Genomic DNA, 17,237 nt, shown 5'->3' with positions numbered 1-17,237 from the left:
AGCCATGCGAGGGGACAGGGTGCATTAATTGGGCTTCCTGGTCACTGTACGGAGAAAACAACACAAAAAAAACTCATGTCGACCTTTTGACATGTCGACCTTCAAATCCTGTCGACCTATAGTGTTCGACCTAGACACTGGCGATCTTATGATCCACACCCCTGCGTATACCTTGTAGTGCCTAAATAAATAAAAGTTAATAATCAGATATATTACCTACGTGTGGTGGCAGAAAGAGCCCTTTGTCATGCTTCTGTTCTTTTAACAAAAAATAACCCTCAGGATTTTGGGTCTCTACTAGACTTAAAAGCGGTAAACAAGTTTGTCTGTGTATAGCAATTTTGTACTACAATTGTAAAGGTTTTAATAAGAGGAGAATTTCTGGCCTCTATAGATCTAAAGGTGCCTATTTCCACAGTCCAGTTGCCAAACAATTTCAAACAACTAAGCAGCCACTACCAGCTTACATGTCTCCTGTTCAGTCTGGCAACATCAGGGAAGTTCACAAAAATTCTTGTGATCCTTATAGCCCAATTAAGTAAATAAAATGTATTAGTGTGGCCATATCACACTTCTTTTGATTGCAGGGAAATCAGAGGTATTGTACAAAACAGAATAAATCAGATTATACTGATTCTGCAGAACCAGGCTTGGGCCATTCATTTGAATATAAGGCAATTCGCTCCAACTCAGCAGATAACGTTTTTAGGTGTACACACTACGCCACAGAATTACACACTCAGGGGTAGGATGCAAGGAAATTCAGGCATTATCAGCCTATTTCTGAGTTTCCCATGCTGCTGAAATGGTCCACAAAGGGTCCATGTGGAGAAAGGTGAAACTAAGAAAAATGTTCAAATTCTCTATCACAACCAAAGTGTCTATTTCGACAGATGCAAGTGCAGTAGGATGGGGAGCACATCTTCTACAGTACATAGCTCAAGGACTGTGGACCTCATAAGAGAAACTATTCAGATCAGCATGAAGTGAGAGCAGTATGGAATGCAATCACTCCTCTATTTACCAATAACGTGGCAGTAGTAGCCTACCCAAATCACCAAGATGGTGCCAAAAGAAATGCCCAGGTTTGTGAAGTGACAAAGATAGATTTACTCAGCTGGAAGACTATTTTCCCAGATAAAATGTGCAGAGAGTTAGATTTGGGTGGGTTATATTGTTTCTGTGCAGGGTAAATATTGGATGCTTTATTTCTACTCTGCAATTTAGATTTCAGTTTGAACACACCCCACCCAAATCTAACTCTCTCTGCACATGTTATATCTGCCCCACATGCACTGCACATGGTTTTGCCCATTAGCTAACAAATTTGCTGCTGCGATCAGATCTGAATTAGGCCCATAGTCAAAATTCCATAGTCAAAATCGAAGATAGCCAAAATCTCACAGTGTGTATGCACCTTAAGAAGTCTCTTCAATATGTTACCAAGGCAGTTACCCCAGCTAAGTGTAAGGGGTAAATTTACTAAAGCTTCTAAAACAGAGAATTGGTGCTGCTGCGCATAACAACCAATCAGATGCTGTCTATCATTTCTATGTTGCCTTTTAGAAAACGATAGCATCTGATTGGTTGCTATGGGCAGCATCACCAATTCTCTGTTTTAGAAGCTTTAGTGAATTTACTTCTATGTCTCCATGTCCATTGGCTAGTTTCGTAGGCTTAATGACTATAGGTCTATATGGAGGATATCACCTTGGCTGTATTACAGAAGCATGCAGAATTTATGGACACATGGTTTCATAGGTTGGGATTACAAGGAATCTGATTCATATTCAAAACACATCAGTTTTGATTTATTTTTGCTATGGCAAAAATAATTAAGATGGAAGGACAGACACTGGACGTTTGCTGCCTTTCACTGGGGGTGCATCATGGTGACCCTCTTTTCTCCCAGTTCTGCCTGCCTCCCCAACATATGCCACTGTTTCTTCCCCCCTTTTTTTTTTTTAATTCAAGTTGCCCTACCACCTTATTTTTGGATATTCTAAATGACTGACAAGATACTAGAGGCAATTTTTATTATCTCGTGATCAAATGTGATATTGCCTTTTCCTGCTGACCAACAAAAAAGGTTTCCCCACCATCACCCCCCCCCCCCCAAAAAAAAAAAAAAAATGGGCAACCTGAACTGAGCTGTATCAAAGGGGTTGGTCTTATCAAATCTGGGTACTGCTGGGGCTACCGCCCTTATGTGTTTCATCACTAATGAGCTTCTTGTAGATAAATTAGACAAATTGTCACGTTTTCGTTTCATGATTTTACTTCCTAGATCCCAAATATGATGCGGATATTTATAGTTAGGGTTGCAAATAATTGAGGCTGAGAAAAAAAGATAATAGCAAGATCCATGAGATATGACACTTGGTAGGTATGTATGAGTTGAGTTAAGGTACAATCCAAATGTTTAGATAGTGTGGAAAAAGAATATAAAATTGAACATTGCTGTTTATCCGATATTACCCACATATGTTATTAACATTTGACTGATCTATAACTGCAAGACAAAAGAAAAACAACTAATCCTGGGTATACATATACAGATAAAATGCCTGTCGGTCTAACAGACTTTTTTTATCTGGCCACCTCAGACCCTGCAGATATTGTGGCTATATACACTGTGAGATCTCTCCCTGTGTATTGGCCACAATATCGGCGTTATGCCCCCTGTGGAGAACCTTTCCTTTTTCCTTCCCATGTGAAAGAACAGGGCATATGTCCATCGGTCGGTCGCGGCAGGACATATCATGCTACACACACACACACACACACACACACACACACACACACACACACACACACACACACACACACACACACACACACACACACAGCCTTGTCTCTCCCTATCCCCCAGTGGATGTATTCTATATGTATCTACAGAGAGAGATACTGTAGATACATATAAAATTTCCTCTAGGGAGAATAACACTCACCAGACCATTAGTTTTCAAGTGGAAAAAATGAACAAATTTATTAAGAAAAAAAATCATATGAAAAAAATGTAACATACCATGTCCAAAAGTACAGATGCTTTGGTCCCAATCCAGGACCTTCTATAAAGGTATACGCAACTCTGCACAGTTACAGGGAACCAGAAGCACCCTGCTCACCCAGATCACGATTGGACACCCCAACCGCTGGTCCTCGCTGGGTTAGAGTGTGGGATTTAGAGTCCTGTAGATGGATAGATATATACACACACACACATCCTTTGACACACACTTGTTAGTTCTAAAGTGGCGTCTCACAGTGGAGCGGGAACAGAATAGATAGGCACAAGGAGGAGATAACCAGAGGGCGCTGAGGCGTTCAGTGTAATTGTCCAAACTCTAGTCTGTAACTGTTTATAACAGGATCAAATGTCCACATATGATTCAACCGGGATATGATTTCAAGATTGTTAATTATTATTACTACCAGTTATTTATATAGCGCGCACGTATTCCGCAGCGCTTTACAGAGAATATTTGTCCATTCACATCAGTCCCTGCCCCAGTGGAGCTTACAGTCTATATTCCCTATCACATGTATACACAGACACATTCACACTAGGGTTCATTTTTTGTTAGGAGCCAATTAACCTACCAGTATTTGTGGGAGGAAACCAGAGTACCCGGGGGAAACGCACGCAAGTATTTGGGGAATATACAAACTCCACACAGTTAGGGCCATGGTGGGAATCGAACCCATGACCTCTGTGCTGTGAGGCAGTAATGCTAACCATTACACCGTCCGTACTGCCCACTGTAGATTGTCAAGTCTTATACAAGAGCAATATCTACGGGTAAATCAGATCCGTAGGCCCACATCTGGTATAATCTGTGCAATTTATCATCCCTCATCAGTATTGTTTCTCCCTCTGAATTACTAAGGGAGCCTTTCCTCTCACTGAGTAACAGGAATTACTACGTAAAGACTTAAGTCACCAATAAAATCGGGTGAGTTGGGCAACCTGCAATATACCATCTCACCAAGAAAGAGACACCCCCCCCCCCAAAAAAAAAAAAAAAAAAACGGCACAAGTGGGCTCTTTTTAGTCAAATATCTGAATTGATTTTATCCACAATATTCAGAGTAAAAGCTTCCGAAATGCTTCTTACATCATAAAATGGTGTTACAGGGAACCAACGTCAAAACAGGAACATATAGTATACACTTCCACCGACCACCCTATCAGGTGTAAGCTTAATAGTGAAGGGTTCCAGTAATAGCGAAAGGATCAGACCACCAATACTCTTATGCGTTTCGTCCCTTGCATGGAACTTCCTCAGGGGTAGGATCACAGTCAATGGGTGAAATTCAATTGTTTGAAAAGTCGGTTGGGTGTCTATTTTTTTCTGTCTATTAGGAAAAAACAGACACCCAACTGACTTTTCAAACGAATACCACCCTATGAATGTGGAAAATGCTAAATTCACTGGGAAATTTCACTGAAACAATTCTGAGTATGCATACATCAACAATGCAAGCTCCTGCTTGTCCAAGTAATATATTTGTAAGTTATAAATTATAATTTTGCAAAACATATCATAAATACTCACTTGCAGAAAAGTCATAAGAACCACTTGCCAGTACATCCAAAAAAGAGAAACTACAAAAATACTAAACTATAAATTGCGTCAGTGGGAAAGAATATAGAACGTTTGCAAATAATCAAAATTTCATATATCTGTTCATAGGGATAAATAGACCATAAAATGGCTTCTTTTATTTAAAGCAATTTATTAAGTATTATAGTCACACGCATACAGCACAAATCATATGATTTGATATGTAAAATAAGTTGCTATACGCTGTAATTACCATTCATATAGTAAAAAATGCCCAGTATCTGATATCATGCAAGTAATTATAATGGTCAGGCACTTTTCTGATAGCCAGGTTATTATTGTCCAGATTGGTATATAAATTCCAATAAATAAAAATCTCTCCGGATTATTTCCTAGAGCCCACTTCCAGTGATAATAGCTCACAGTACCACAGACTGGCAAGGCAAATATATTCTTCAGTCAGCAAATCCGTATACCGGCAATTAGTATTAGGTAACATATAGCAGGTTACAACAGTAAATGGCTGCACAGAGTAGCTTTCTTGGATCAACATGTTTTGTCCTTATTCTAAGGAGTAGCAGACTCCATGAAACTATAATTTAAAAAAAAAAAAAACATTCATTGCTCTTATTGCAATGTGACTTATAAAAAACCTGCCAATTTAGTGTCAGTACAGGGGTGAGAGAACAGCCAGTGCCAGATTGGTTAAATATTGCTATTACTAATGATCCACGCTTGTCGTTTATTATTCATAGTCCCTTTTCCCATATTTCCAGCGCTGACCCTTTTTTCTGATCAAACTTTTTCCTTTTTAATATATCTGTGGACCATATATAATAACCTCTCTGCTTTAGGTGCTTGAATTTGTATGTGGTATGCACCCATGAAGCTAGCACTTTCTTTTCATTGCTACGCTCCTTTGCCTTTGATTGCTGTGTGTTCAACCATTTTTGTAGTTCATCCCTCCTGGTCCTTAATGAGCTAAGATAGTTCTTGTAAACTGCAAATTAGTAGCACACATGAATTGCTTTGCCTGAAAGATAGCTGTTTTACTTTGCTATGCAAACATACTGTGTTGAGGCCCATATAGATGGGCCGATGTGGGAGAGATGTGTGCTGAGCGAACCGCTCAGCACACATCTCTCCTGCCGCTCAGCACAGCGCGATCTGTGCTGAGCGTGCGGGGGGAGACGGGGGGGGGGGGCGCTCACTTCACCCAGCGGGTGAAGTGAGCGACCCGCTAGATTGGCCTGCATGCAGGCCAATCTAGCAGCAGCAGCGATAGTGATTGCGCGGGGCTGCGCATCGCTATCGCTGTATGGGGTACACACGGAGTGATCATGCTCAAATTCTAAGCAATCTAGTCAGATTGCTTAGAATATCGCTCCGTGAGTACCCCCCTTTACTGTTTTTATAAGGGTGGCATTATTCTGGTGAAGCATTTGCAAGTCATACCAAGTTATCGGTTACTTGAAGAAAACCTTGACACTGCATGGGGTACGTTTTGTATTTATTGGATACCTGTTGGGTTTGTACTTTGGTTTCCAGCCATGTCTTCATATGCACATGAAGAGTTGGTTATATGTTTCTCCCTGGGATTCAGCACATAGCTGCTCTCTGCATACAGAGCTAGGTCACTGCAACAATAAACCATTCTGCCTGTGGTATAACACATGTTTGAGGAACACAGAGCGAGGCCAGAGAGATATTGCAGCACTCTTTGTAGAGATGGTGCAGCCATATACAAACCAATAAATTCATCTTTTTTGGCAGCCATAATAAAAGTCCTCTCAGGGAAAACGAGTGTAAGAGCAGTTGTCCGATGACTTGGTGCACAATTTCTGATTTACTGCAATTGGTTTTCCTTCTTGGTCACAGGACTACTAGGCTCACAGCGGCGTGACTCCCTCCAAAGGCTAAGAGCCGACATCGAGACACTGACAGACGGCTGGTTAGGAACTGCTCTGAAGTGTTTACTACTGATCCAGTCAAGGTGAACTTTGTGTTATTGTATGTGCACACCAGTTTATGCATTCTATGCATACAGTACTTCTTCATACAAAGTTGCTATACTTTGCATGATTTGCTCTTTTATGTCCTATATCGGTGGTTCCCAAACTTTCTTTAATCGCAGTGCCCTAGAGACTTTCAGCTATATTTTCATGGTACACCTAGGCCAAAAAGTTTGTAGTGAGCAATTCAGCCAAACTTACTAAATGAAGTAAATTGTGTTTACCTGTTATCCTAGGCTCGGTTATGTGGTGGTGGACAGGGTTGTGCTTCTGTTTCTCCATGTACACATGTAGCCATGCTTTTCTATTCTCCGTGTGGCTTGTAGTGTGAAAACCTAGTTTCATTACATTTGCCTGCGCCTTGTCACAGCGTGGTGTATCCAGTCACAGTGTAATGAATTCAGTCTCCGTCGGGTGCAATACTTGTGTTTGTCCGCCTGGTGTTGCTTTTGAAAACCACCATTGCGCATGAGTGAAGACTCCATTGTAAAGTCAAACGATGCTTGTAGTTTAAGAACTACTTTTTTTTTATCTCTACATTAATTCGAAATATGAACACAGAAAAAGATTGTCTCAGTGTCTCCAACACACACAAAGAAAAGCAGAGTTCTACACAGCTCCCTAAAAAAAACAATCATTACAATCAGAGATAGAGTTGGGACACTAAGCACTATAAAAAAAAAAAATTACAATAAGACACATCACTGCAGGAGTCAGTCACCTGTCTCCGTGGCTCTCTTGGCATAGTGGTATCGCCAATGGTTACCATGCCCATGAGCTAGGGTTCTATTGACGCAAAGGATCCACTATCTGTGTAAAAAGTAGCTTTCACAGTTTTTTTTCTTTTTTCTCTTTTAGAAATTTCCCAAAACAAGCTCTGTTGTGCTTTTATATACAGACTCAGACATGCGCACAGATATACATTCAGAATAAGAAAAAAAAGCCGTAGATGCTGCTGTGTACACAGATATACAAGACAAGTGACTGACACCTGCAGTGACACAGTGATGTCGCTAATTGTAAATTTTTTTTTTATATAGTGCTTTGTGTCCCAACTCTTATCGCTGATTTTTTTTTCTTTGAGAGAGCTGTGGAACTCTAAACTGTGCTTTGGAGACGCTAAGCAAATCTTTTTCTGTGTAAACATTTCTACTTAATGTAAGGATCCTCTTATACAGCTTTCAGTTGTAAGGCATGTTGTCACTGTGCCTGTCGTTCCAGTGATATTGTACTATGCCCTACAGTATTATTGTATTAAAAAAGAACTAGTATGTTTACTGTGCACTGGCCCGCTTGTCAGAGCTTGCTATATTGTTCAGTATTCTGTATTGCCATATCCATCCGCTGCTGTTCAGCACTGTACTGTATTTTTCATTAGTGGAACAATCGCCACCCAATGGTGAAGCTGTGTATTGCATGCTGTAGATTTTCTTGTGCCTTATCATGGCTTACTTTGCCTACCTGCGCTATTTGTATGGCGCGACTAGGACACCTGTATAGCGCAGTAGCACAAACGATGTGGCTACATCTGTATATTTGGCAGTCGCCAGCACTGGTTTTCTCCTTCACACTGACTATATATAATTTGATCAACTATTGTTACTTATTTGTAGCAGACTAATTGTTTTTTCTTTTGACAGGAAGAACTGTGTTAATGTCCTAATAACCACCACACAGCTGGTACCTGCACTAGCAAAGGTTCTACTGTACGGCTTGGGAGAAGTTTTTCCAATTGAGAACATTTACAGTGCTACAAAAATAGGTAACAACATTTGTGTCTTCTTCCTGAGGTCCTGTAGAAGAGCATCATCAGTGGCAGCTTATAACTGTAATTGTGATTTATAGACCAAACACCTGGCATCTTGTAGCCAATATATTCTAAAGCACTGCTCTCCATGGTAACCTGTCCCCAGTAATGAAAACATGAAGTGTGCAATGTTCCAGGTTGTAGCCAGCTTTTGACAGAAGGGGGAGTGAAGATGGGAAAAATAGGCTTCAAAGGCCATATACCTTACATGAAAATACCCTCATCTCTGCAAAGCATCCCCCCACCCCACCCCCGTGTCCCTGTCTGTGCCAGATATGCCTCCTTATATAGCATCACTATATATTGCATCAGAGCCGCCCATGCCCCTGTATATGCCAGATATGCCACTTTATATTGCATCAGAGCCCCCCATGCCCCTGTATATGCCAGATATGCTACTTTATATAGCATCACTTTATATTGCATCAGAGCCCCCCATGTCCCTGTATATGCCAGATATCGCTCTATATATTGCATCAGAGCCCCCCCCCCCCCAATGTCTCTGTGTAAGCCAGATATTCCTCTTTATATAGCAGCACTTTATATTTCATCAGAGCCCCCCCCCCCCCCCCATGTCTGTGTATGCCAGATATGCCTCCATATATAGCATCAATTTATATTGCATCAGAGCCCCCTCATGCCTCTGTATATGCCAGATATGCCGCACCGGGCAGCATAAAATCCTCATTTTGAGACTGGCTATGTGGTAATTAAGTGCCTAGGCACTAAATCCGGACCGCCGCCAGTATAAATAATTTAAAAAATAGCGGGGCTGAAGCGCGCCATTAAGGGGGCGTGGCTTAGCCCTCACAGCTCTCATCAGTGCTATTTTCTCTTCACAAAACAGGGGGGGGCACGGTTAATTTGGGCTGGATTAATGATATAAAAGCGCTAACAGGTCTGAGGCATTATATAAAAAAGTTTCAGAACTGGGATAGGCGCTGGGTTGTGAGCTGGCACACTCCCTCTGTGTTTCTCTGGCAGGCTTTACTGTGGGTCTGTCCCCTATATGCCCAGTGTGTTTGTGGTGTCGGTACACGTGTGTCGGCATGTCTGAGGCTGAGTGCTCTTCCCAGGAGGAGACTGGATTAGGGAAAGAAACGACTGTGGGAGTGACCCTGTCTGCACCGCCGACGCCTGATTGGGTAAATGTTTTGAGTGCTTTGAATGCGAATGTGGCTCTATTAAATAAGAGATTGGATATGAGTCTCAGACCCAGGCATGGAAGAAATCCGCGGAGGATGTGTTGTCACAAGTTCAGACCCCCTCGGGGTCACAAAAGCGTTCTTTTACCCAGATAACAGATACCGACACGGACTCTGACTCCAGTGTCGACTATAGTGATGCCAGATTAAATCCAAAACTGGCTAAAAGCATTCAGTACATGATTGTGGCGATAGAAGACGTATTACATATCACGGAGAACCCTGCTGTTCCTGATGCAAGGGTCTGTATGTTTAAAGGAAAGAAAGCTGAGGTAACGTTCCCTCCCTCTCATGAACTGAACGCTCTTTTTGAAAAGGTTTGGGAAAATCCTGACAAGAAGTTTCAGATTCCCAAGAGAATTCCGGTGGCATATCCGTTCCCCCTCTGGGGATAGGGAAAAGTGGGAGTCACCCCCCACTGTAGACAAGGCTCTGTCACGACTGTCCAAAAAGGTGGCGCTTTCGTCCCCTGACACGGCAGCCCTAAAGGAACCTGCGGATCGTAAGCAGGAAAATCCATTGAAATCCATTTATGTCACTACAGGTACGCTGCTCAGACCTGCCGTTGCTTCGGCGTGGGTGAGTAGCGCTATTGAAAAGTGGGCAGATAACTTTTCATCTGAGATAGATACCCTGGATAGGGATAGCATTCTTTTGACACTGGGTTACATCAAGGACGCTGCAGCCTACCTAAAGGAAGCTGCGAGGGACATTGGCCTTTTGGGATCAAGGGCCAATGCCATAGCAGTCTCAGCTAGAAGAGCATTGTGGATTCATCAATGGAATGCTGAGACTGTCTCTAGGAAGGCTATGGAGTCTCTGCCGTATAAAGGTGGTGTCTTGTTTGGTGACGGCCTCGCTGACCTGGTATCTACGGCTACCGCGGGTAAGTCATCATTTTTACCTTATGTTCCTGCACAACAAAAGAAAACGCACCACTATCAGATGCAGGCCTTTCGGCCCAATAAATACAAAAAAGGACAAGCGTCTTCCTTCCTTGCTTCTAGAGGAAGAGGAAAGGGAAAAAGGTCACCGGCTGTGGCAGGTTCCCAAGAGCAGAAGTCCTCTCCGGCTTCTGCCAAATCCACCGCATGACGCTGGGACTCCTCTGCGGGAGTCTGCACCGGTGGGGGCACGTCTCCAACTCTTCAGTCAGTTCTGGGTTCGTTCGGCCCTAGACCCATGGGTGTTAGAAATAGTGTCCCAAGGGTACAAACTGGAGTTTCAAGACGTACCCCCTCGACGATTTTTCAAATCAGCCTTACCAGTTTCTCTTCAGGACAGGGAGGTGGTATGCGGTGCTATACAAAAGCTATGTCAAAGTCAAGTCATTGTCACGGTACCCCCGTCACAAGAGGGAGAAGGCTTTTATTCAGCCTGTTCGTGGTCCCGAAGCCGGACGGCTCGGTCAGACTAATTCTGAACTTAAAATCCCTCAATTTCTATCTAAGAAAATTCAAATTCAAGATGGAGTCTCCCCGAGCAGTGATCTCCAGTCTGGAGGAAGGGGATTATATGGTGTCGGTCGACATAAAGGATGCCTACTTACACGTCCCCATATATCCTCCACAACAGGCTTACCTGAGGTTTGCCGTTCAGGATTGTCATTACCAATTTCAGACGTTGCCGTTTGGTCTGTCCACGGCTCTGAGGGTTTTTTCCAAAGTTATGGCGGAAATGATGGTTCTCCTGCGCAAGCAAGGAGTCACAATTATCCCATACTTGGACGATCTCCTGATAAAAGCGAGGTCCAAGGAACAATTACTGCAGAGCATGACGCTCTCCCTGACAATTCTGCAACAACATGGTTGGCTCCTAAACTTGCCAAAATCACAGTTGGTTCAGACGACAAGGCTGTCGTTTTTGGGTATGATTCTGGACACTGAATCACAGAGAGTTTTTCTTCCAGTGGAAAAGGCTATGGAAATTCAGAACCTGGTCAAACAGATTCTGAAGCCAGCAAGAGTGTCGATTCATCAATGCACTCGGTTGCTGGGGAAGATGGTGGCGGCCTACGAGGCCATTCAGTTTGGCAGATGCCATGCCAGAGTGTTTCAGTGGGACCTGTTGGATAAATGGTCCGGATCCCATCTGCACATGCACCGACAGTTAATCCTGTCTTCCAAGACCAGAATCTCACCTCTGTGGTGGCTGCACAGCTCTCACCTCCTAGAGGGACGCAGATTCGGGATCCAGGACTGGATCCTGGTGACCACGGATGCGAGTCTCCGAGGCTGGGGTGCAGTCACACAGGGGGAAAATTTCCAGGGAAAATGGTCAAGCCAGGAAGCTTGTCTACACATAAACATTCTATAATTAAGGGCCATTTACAACGGCCTTCTACAAGCGAACATCTTCGTCATGATCTGCTGTCTTGATTCAGTCGGACAACATAACAGCAGTGGCGTATGTAAACCGCCAGGGCGGAACAAAGAGTAGATCGGCAATGGCAGAAGCCACAAAAGTTCTCCGCTGGGCGGAAAGGCATGTAAGCGCTCTGTCAGCGGTCTTCATTCCAGGTGTGGACAACTGGGAAGCAGACTTCCTCAGCAGACACGATCTCCATCCAGGAGAGTGGGATCTTCATCAAGAGGTCTTTGCAGAAGTGACAAGTCATTGGGGAATTCCTCAAATAGATATGATGGCGTCTCGCCTCAACAAGAAACTTCCGAGATATTGTTCCAGGTCGAGGGACCCTCAAGCAATAGCGGTGGACGCCCTAGTGACACCGTCGGTGTTTCAGTTGGTATGTGTGTTCCCTCCGATTCCACTCATTCCAAAAGTGTTAAAGATCATAAGAAGAACAAGGGTTCATGCAGTCCTCATTGTTCCAGACTGGCCAAGGAGGGCCTAGTATCCAGATTTTCAGGAATTGCTCATAGGAGATCCCTGGCCTCTTCCTCTACGAGAGGATCTGTTACAGCAGGGGCCGTGCGTGTACCAAGACTTACTGCGGCTTCGTTTGACGGCTTGGAGGTTGAACGCAAGATCCTAGCCCGAAAGGGTATTCCCGGTGAAGTAATTCCCACACTGCTTCAGGCTAGAAAAGAGTTAACCGCTAAACATTATCACCGTATTTGGAGAAAATATGTGTCTTGGTGTGAATCCTAGGAGGCTCCTACGGAAGAATTTCAGCTGGGCTGTTTTTCTCCATTTTCTGCAAGCAGGGGTGGATGCGGGCCTAAAATTAGGCTCAATTAAAGTGCAAATTTCGGCTTTATCAATTTTCTTTCAAAAAGAATTGGCTTCCCTTCCGGAAGTTCAGACTTTCGTGAAAGGCGTGCTGCACATCCAACCTCCCTTTGTGCTCCTGGTGGCACCATGGGATCTTAACGTGGTGTTGCAGTTCCTGCAATCTCATTGGTTTGACCCTTTACGTGAGGTAGAGTTGAAATTCGTCACTTGGAAAGTGATCATGCTGTTGGCGTTGGCCTCTGCAAGGCGGGTGTCTGAATTGGCGGCTTTGTGTCACAAGAGCCCCTATTTGATCTTCCTTGAATATAGAGCGGAGTTGAGAACTCGTCAGCAATTTCTGCCAAAAGTGGTGTCATCGTTTCACATGAACCAGCCTATTGTGGTGCCAGTCATCGAAGGAATCGAAGTCACTAGATGTGGTCAGAGCTTTGAAAATTTATGTCGCCAGAACGGCCCAGATTGGGAAAACGGAGGCTCTGTTTATCATGTATCATCCCAACAAGATTGGGGCTCCTGCTTCCAAGCAAACTATTGCACGCTGGATCTGTAATACGATTCGGCAGGCTCATTCTACGTCTGGATTGCCGTTACCGAAATCGGTGTAGGCCCATTCTACCAGAAAGGTGGGCTCATCCTGGGCGGCTGCCCGAGGGGTATCGGCATTACAGCTTTGCCGAGCAGCTACTTGGTCGGGTTCAAACACTTTTGCAAAGTTTTACAAGTTTGATACCCTGGCTGAGGAAGACCTCTTGTTTGGTCAGTCGGTGCTGCAGAGTCATCTGCACTCTCCCGCCCGTTCTTGAGCTTTGGTATAAACCCCATGGTTCTTGAAGTGTCGCCAGCATCCTCTAGGACGTAGGATTTTAATACCTACCGGTAAATCCTTTTCTCTTAGTCCGTAGAGGATGCTGGGCGCCCGTCCCAGTGCTTACTGTATCTGCAGTTATTGGTTATGGTTACACACCTGTTGTGTTGCGTTTATAGGCAGCCTGTTGCTGTCATTATTCATGCCGTTGCATGTGTTGGGTTGAATGCCATGTTGTACGGCTTGCTTGAGGTGTGAGCTGGTATGTATCTCACCTTGGTTTAAATCAAAATAAATCCTTTTTCCTCGAAATGTCCGTCTCCCTGGGCACAGTTCCTATAACTGGAGTCTGGAGGAGGGGCATAGAGGGAGGAGCCAGTTCACACCCCTTTTAAAGTCTTGAAGTGCCCATGTCTCCTGCAGATCCCGTCTATACCCCATGGTTCTTGAAGTGTCCCCAGCATCCTCTACGGACTAAGAGAAAAGGATTTACCGGTAGGTATTAAAATCCTATTTTTATAGTCCTATCTTGTTTTAGGTTGTGATGTTCCCTAATTTAGCGTTATCACTAGGTCTGTTTGTAAGTTAAACATGAATTAAAGTTCTCTGTAGCATCACTATGATATAGAGCAAACAGTAAGGAAGGCGAGATGTCCATCAATGCAGCATGACACTCTCCTAGCCCCACACTGAGCACCTCTTTTGCTGCAGTCATGCCAAATAGCTCCTCTTAGCATGCCAGGTTGCATGAGAATCTCCTAGCGCCAGTAGTCTGTTTTGGCAAAAATGCATCTTATTCACAACATGACTAGGACGCAAGAGGAGACACTGCTGATTAATTTGATATGATACTTGTATATCTGTGTGCAACTGAGTTGCCACAGCATTTTTCAAATACAAGTTCTGTTTCTGCCCTGCTCTGTACATAGACTCAGTCACACACAATATAAAGTGTCATACATAAAATTAATCGGCACAAATAAGACGCAGTGTCGTGTAAAAAAAGGTGCCCTGTTTGCGCCCTTCTTTCTGGTGATTTCTCTCATGCCTTTTTCGCTCCGAACAATTTAAAAAATTCCTTAAATTAAATGGGTGGAATTTCCAGACGATAACCTTGAGCATTGGGACAACCCTGTCTTGGTTTGGGAAACATCCCCTCATGGTTATGAGGGGACATATGTCCTATGTTGCTCAAAGGAACAAGGAACTGAGATCCCAACATTACCCCATCACAGCGGGAGGCACTGAAAGAGACCATAAGTGAAGCGGAGATTGCTGGTGCTATAGCAGCTATGCATTTAAATAATTCACCAGGGCCTGAGGGCTACCCGGTAAAATATTACAAACTCCTCAAGCACGATCTGTTGCCAGCCCTTCATGCGCTTTTTTGTAGTATTAAACAGACTATCCTCATTTCCCTAGTTTTAATCAATCCTTTACATCCCTTATTTCAAAACCAAACTAATATCGATCCTTCCCTCCCTTCAGCATATCATCCCATTACTCTACTCAAAGTTGACTTTAAATTCCTGGCCAAAATATTAGCAGACAGACAACAGGTCTTTCTTGCCTCTATTCTCACTGACCATCAATTGGGCTTCGCTAAGGACACGCAGCCTGTGAAAGGCATTCTTACTGCCGTTGCATCAGTAATGGCGGCTAGTCTCCAACATGGGGGATAATTCCAAGTTGATCGCAGCAGGAAAGTTTTTAGCAGTTGGGCAAAACCATGTGCACTGCAGGTGTGGCAGATGTAACATGTGCAGAGAGAGTTAGATTTGGGTGGGGTGTGTTCAAACTGAAATCTAAATTGCAGTGTAAAAACAAGCAGCCAGTATTTACCCTGCACAGAAACGAAATAACCCACCCAAATCTAACTCTCTCTGCACATGTTAATTCTGCCTAACCTGCAGTGCACATGGTTTTGCCCAATTGCTAACAAACTTGCTGCTGCGATCAACTCAGAATTAACCCCCATGGTTCTTCAAGTATTCTTTTGAACCTTGACGCCACAAAGGCATTTAACATGGTATCTTGGCCCTACCTTTATGAAATTCTGGACAGATGGGGCTTTTGGCTAAGTTTTTTATTTTTTTTACACGTGTCTCACCACTTTACTATTCGTTATTGGAACAGTCGGGGAGGATTTTGTGATGTCAAATACAATGCATCCGGTAAGTATTCACAGCGCTTCACTTTTTCCACATTTTGATATGTTACAGCCTTATTCCAAAATGGAATAAATTTATTTTTTCTCCTCAAAATTCTACACACAATACCCCATTTCTCCTCAAAATTCTACACACAATACCCCATAATGTCAATGTGAAAAATTGTTTTTGAGAATTTGGTAATTTATTAAAAATAAAAAACTAAGAAATCACATGTACATAAGTATTCACAGCTTTTGCTCAATACTTTGTTGATGCACCTTTGGCAGCAATTACAGCCTAAAGTCTTTTTGATTTTGATGCCACAAGCTTGGCAAACTTATCTTTGGACAGTTTCACTCATTACTCTTTGCAGCACCTCTCATGCTCCATCAGGTTGGATGGGATGTGTTGGTGCACAACCATTTTCAGATCTCTCCAGAGATGTTCAATCGGATTCAAGTCTGGGCACTGGCTGAGCCACTCAAGGACATTCACAGAGTTGTCCTGAAGCTACTCCTTTGATATCTTGGCTGTGTGCTTAGGGGTTGTAGTCCTGCTGAAAGATGAACTGTCGCTCCAGTCTGAGGTCAGGAGCAGGTTTTCATCCAGGATGTCTCTGTACATTGCTGCATTCATCTTTCCCTCTATCCTGACTAGTCTCCTAGTTCGTGCTGCTGAAAAAACATCCCCACAGCATGATACTGCCACCACCATGCTTCACTGTAGGGATGGTATGTGCCTGGACTCCTCCAAACATGATGCCTGGCATTCACGCCAAAGAGTTCAATCTTTGTCTCACCAGACCAGAGAATTTGGTTTCTCATTGTCTGAGAGTCCTTCAGGTTTATTTTGGCAAACTCCAGGCGGGCTGCCATGTGCTTTTTACTAAGGAGTGTCTTTTGTCTGGCCACTCTACCACTCTACTTCTGTACATATGATTTCTTAGTTTTCTATTTTAATAAATTTGCAGAAATCTCAAAAGAAACTTTTTTCACGTTGTCATTATTGGGGGTATTGTGTGTAGAATTTTGAGGGGAAAAATTAATTTATTCAATTTTGGAGTAAGGCTGTAACATAACAAAATGTGGAAAAAGTTAAGCGCTGTGAATACTTTCCGGATGCAGTGCATCACCTTTGCTCTTCAATTTGGCTTTGGATTCCATGCTTAGAATACTAGTATAAGTGTGAGAATGGAGGTTGTGAAAGTTTCAGCTTTTGCGGACTATGGGGATAATTCAGAGTTGTTAGCAAACAAAAAAAGTTAGTAATTGGGCAAAACCATGTGCACTGCAGGTGGGGCAGATATAACATGTGCAGAGAGATATAGATTTGGGTGCGTCATATTGTTTCTGTGCAGGGTAAATAATGGCTGCTTTATTTTTTACACTGCAATTTAGATTTCAGTTTGAACACACCACACCCAAATCTAACTCTCTCTGCACGTTACATCTGCCTCACCTACAGTGCAACATGGTTTAGCACAATTGCTAAC

General features: G+C 43.3%; 1 protein-coding gene across 2 annotated transcripts in view; it reads left to right on the top strand.

The window, feature by feature from the left end:
- The window catches only part of EYA3 (EYA transcriptional coactivator and phosphatase 3), a 229,895-nt gene that overhangs the window by 189,434 nt on the left and 23,224 nt on the right, over window positions 1-17,237 (top strand). For both annotated transcript variants that reach the window (XM_063954572.1, XM_063954571.1), the window contains 2 exons: window positions 6,447-6,561; window positions 8,221-8,342. In XM_063954572.1, coding sequence (XP_063810642.1) covers window positions 6,447-6,561; window positions 8,221-8,342 — 237 coding nt within the window. The remainder of the gene's footprint in view (window positions 1-6,446; window positions 6,562-8,220; window positions 8,343-17,237) is intronic.

The sequence above is a fragment of the Pseudophryne corroboree genome, chromosome 2 (genome assembly GCF_028390025.1).
Source record: "Pseudophryne corroboree isolate aPseCor3 chromosome 2, aPseCor3.hap2, whole genome shotgun sequence".
Lineage (NCBI taxonomy): Eukaryota > Metazoa > Chordata > Amphibia > Anura > Myobatrachidae > Pseudophryne > Pseudophryne corroboree.
The sequence above is the reverse complement of the archived record's forward strand: the minus strand, read 5'-3'. Positions and strand labels throughout refer to the sequence as shown.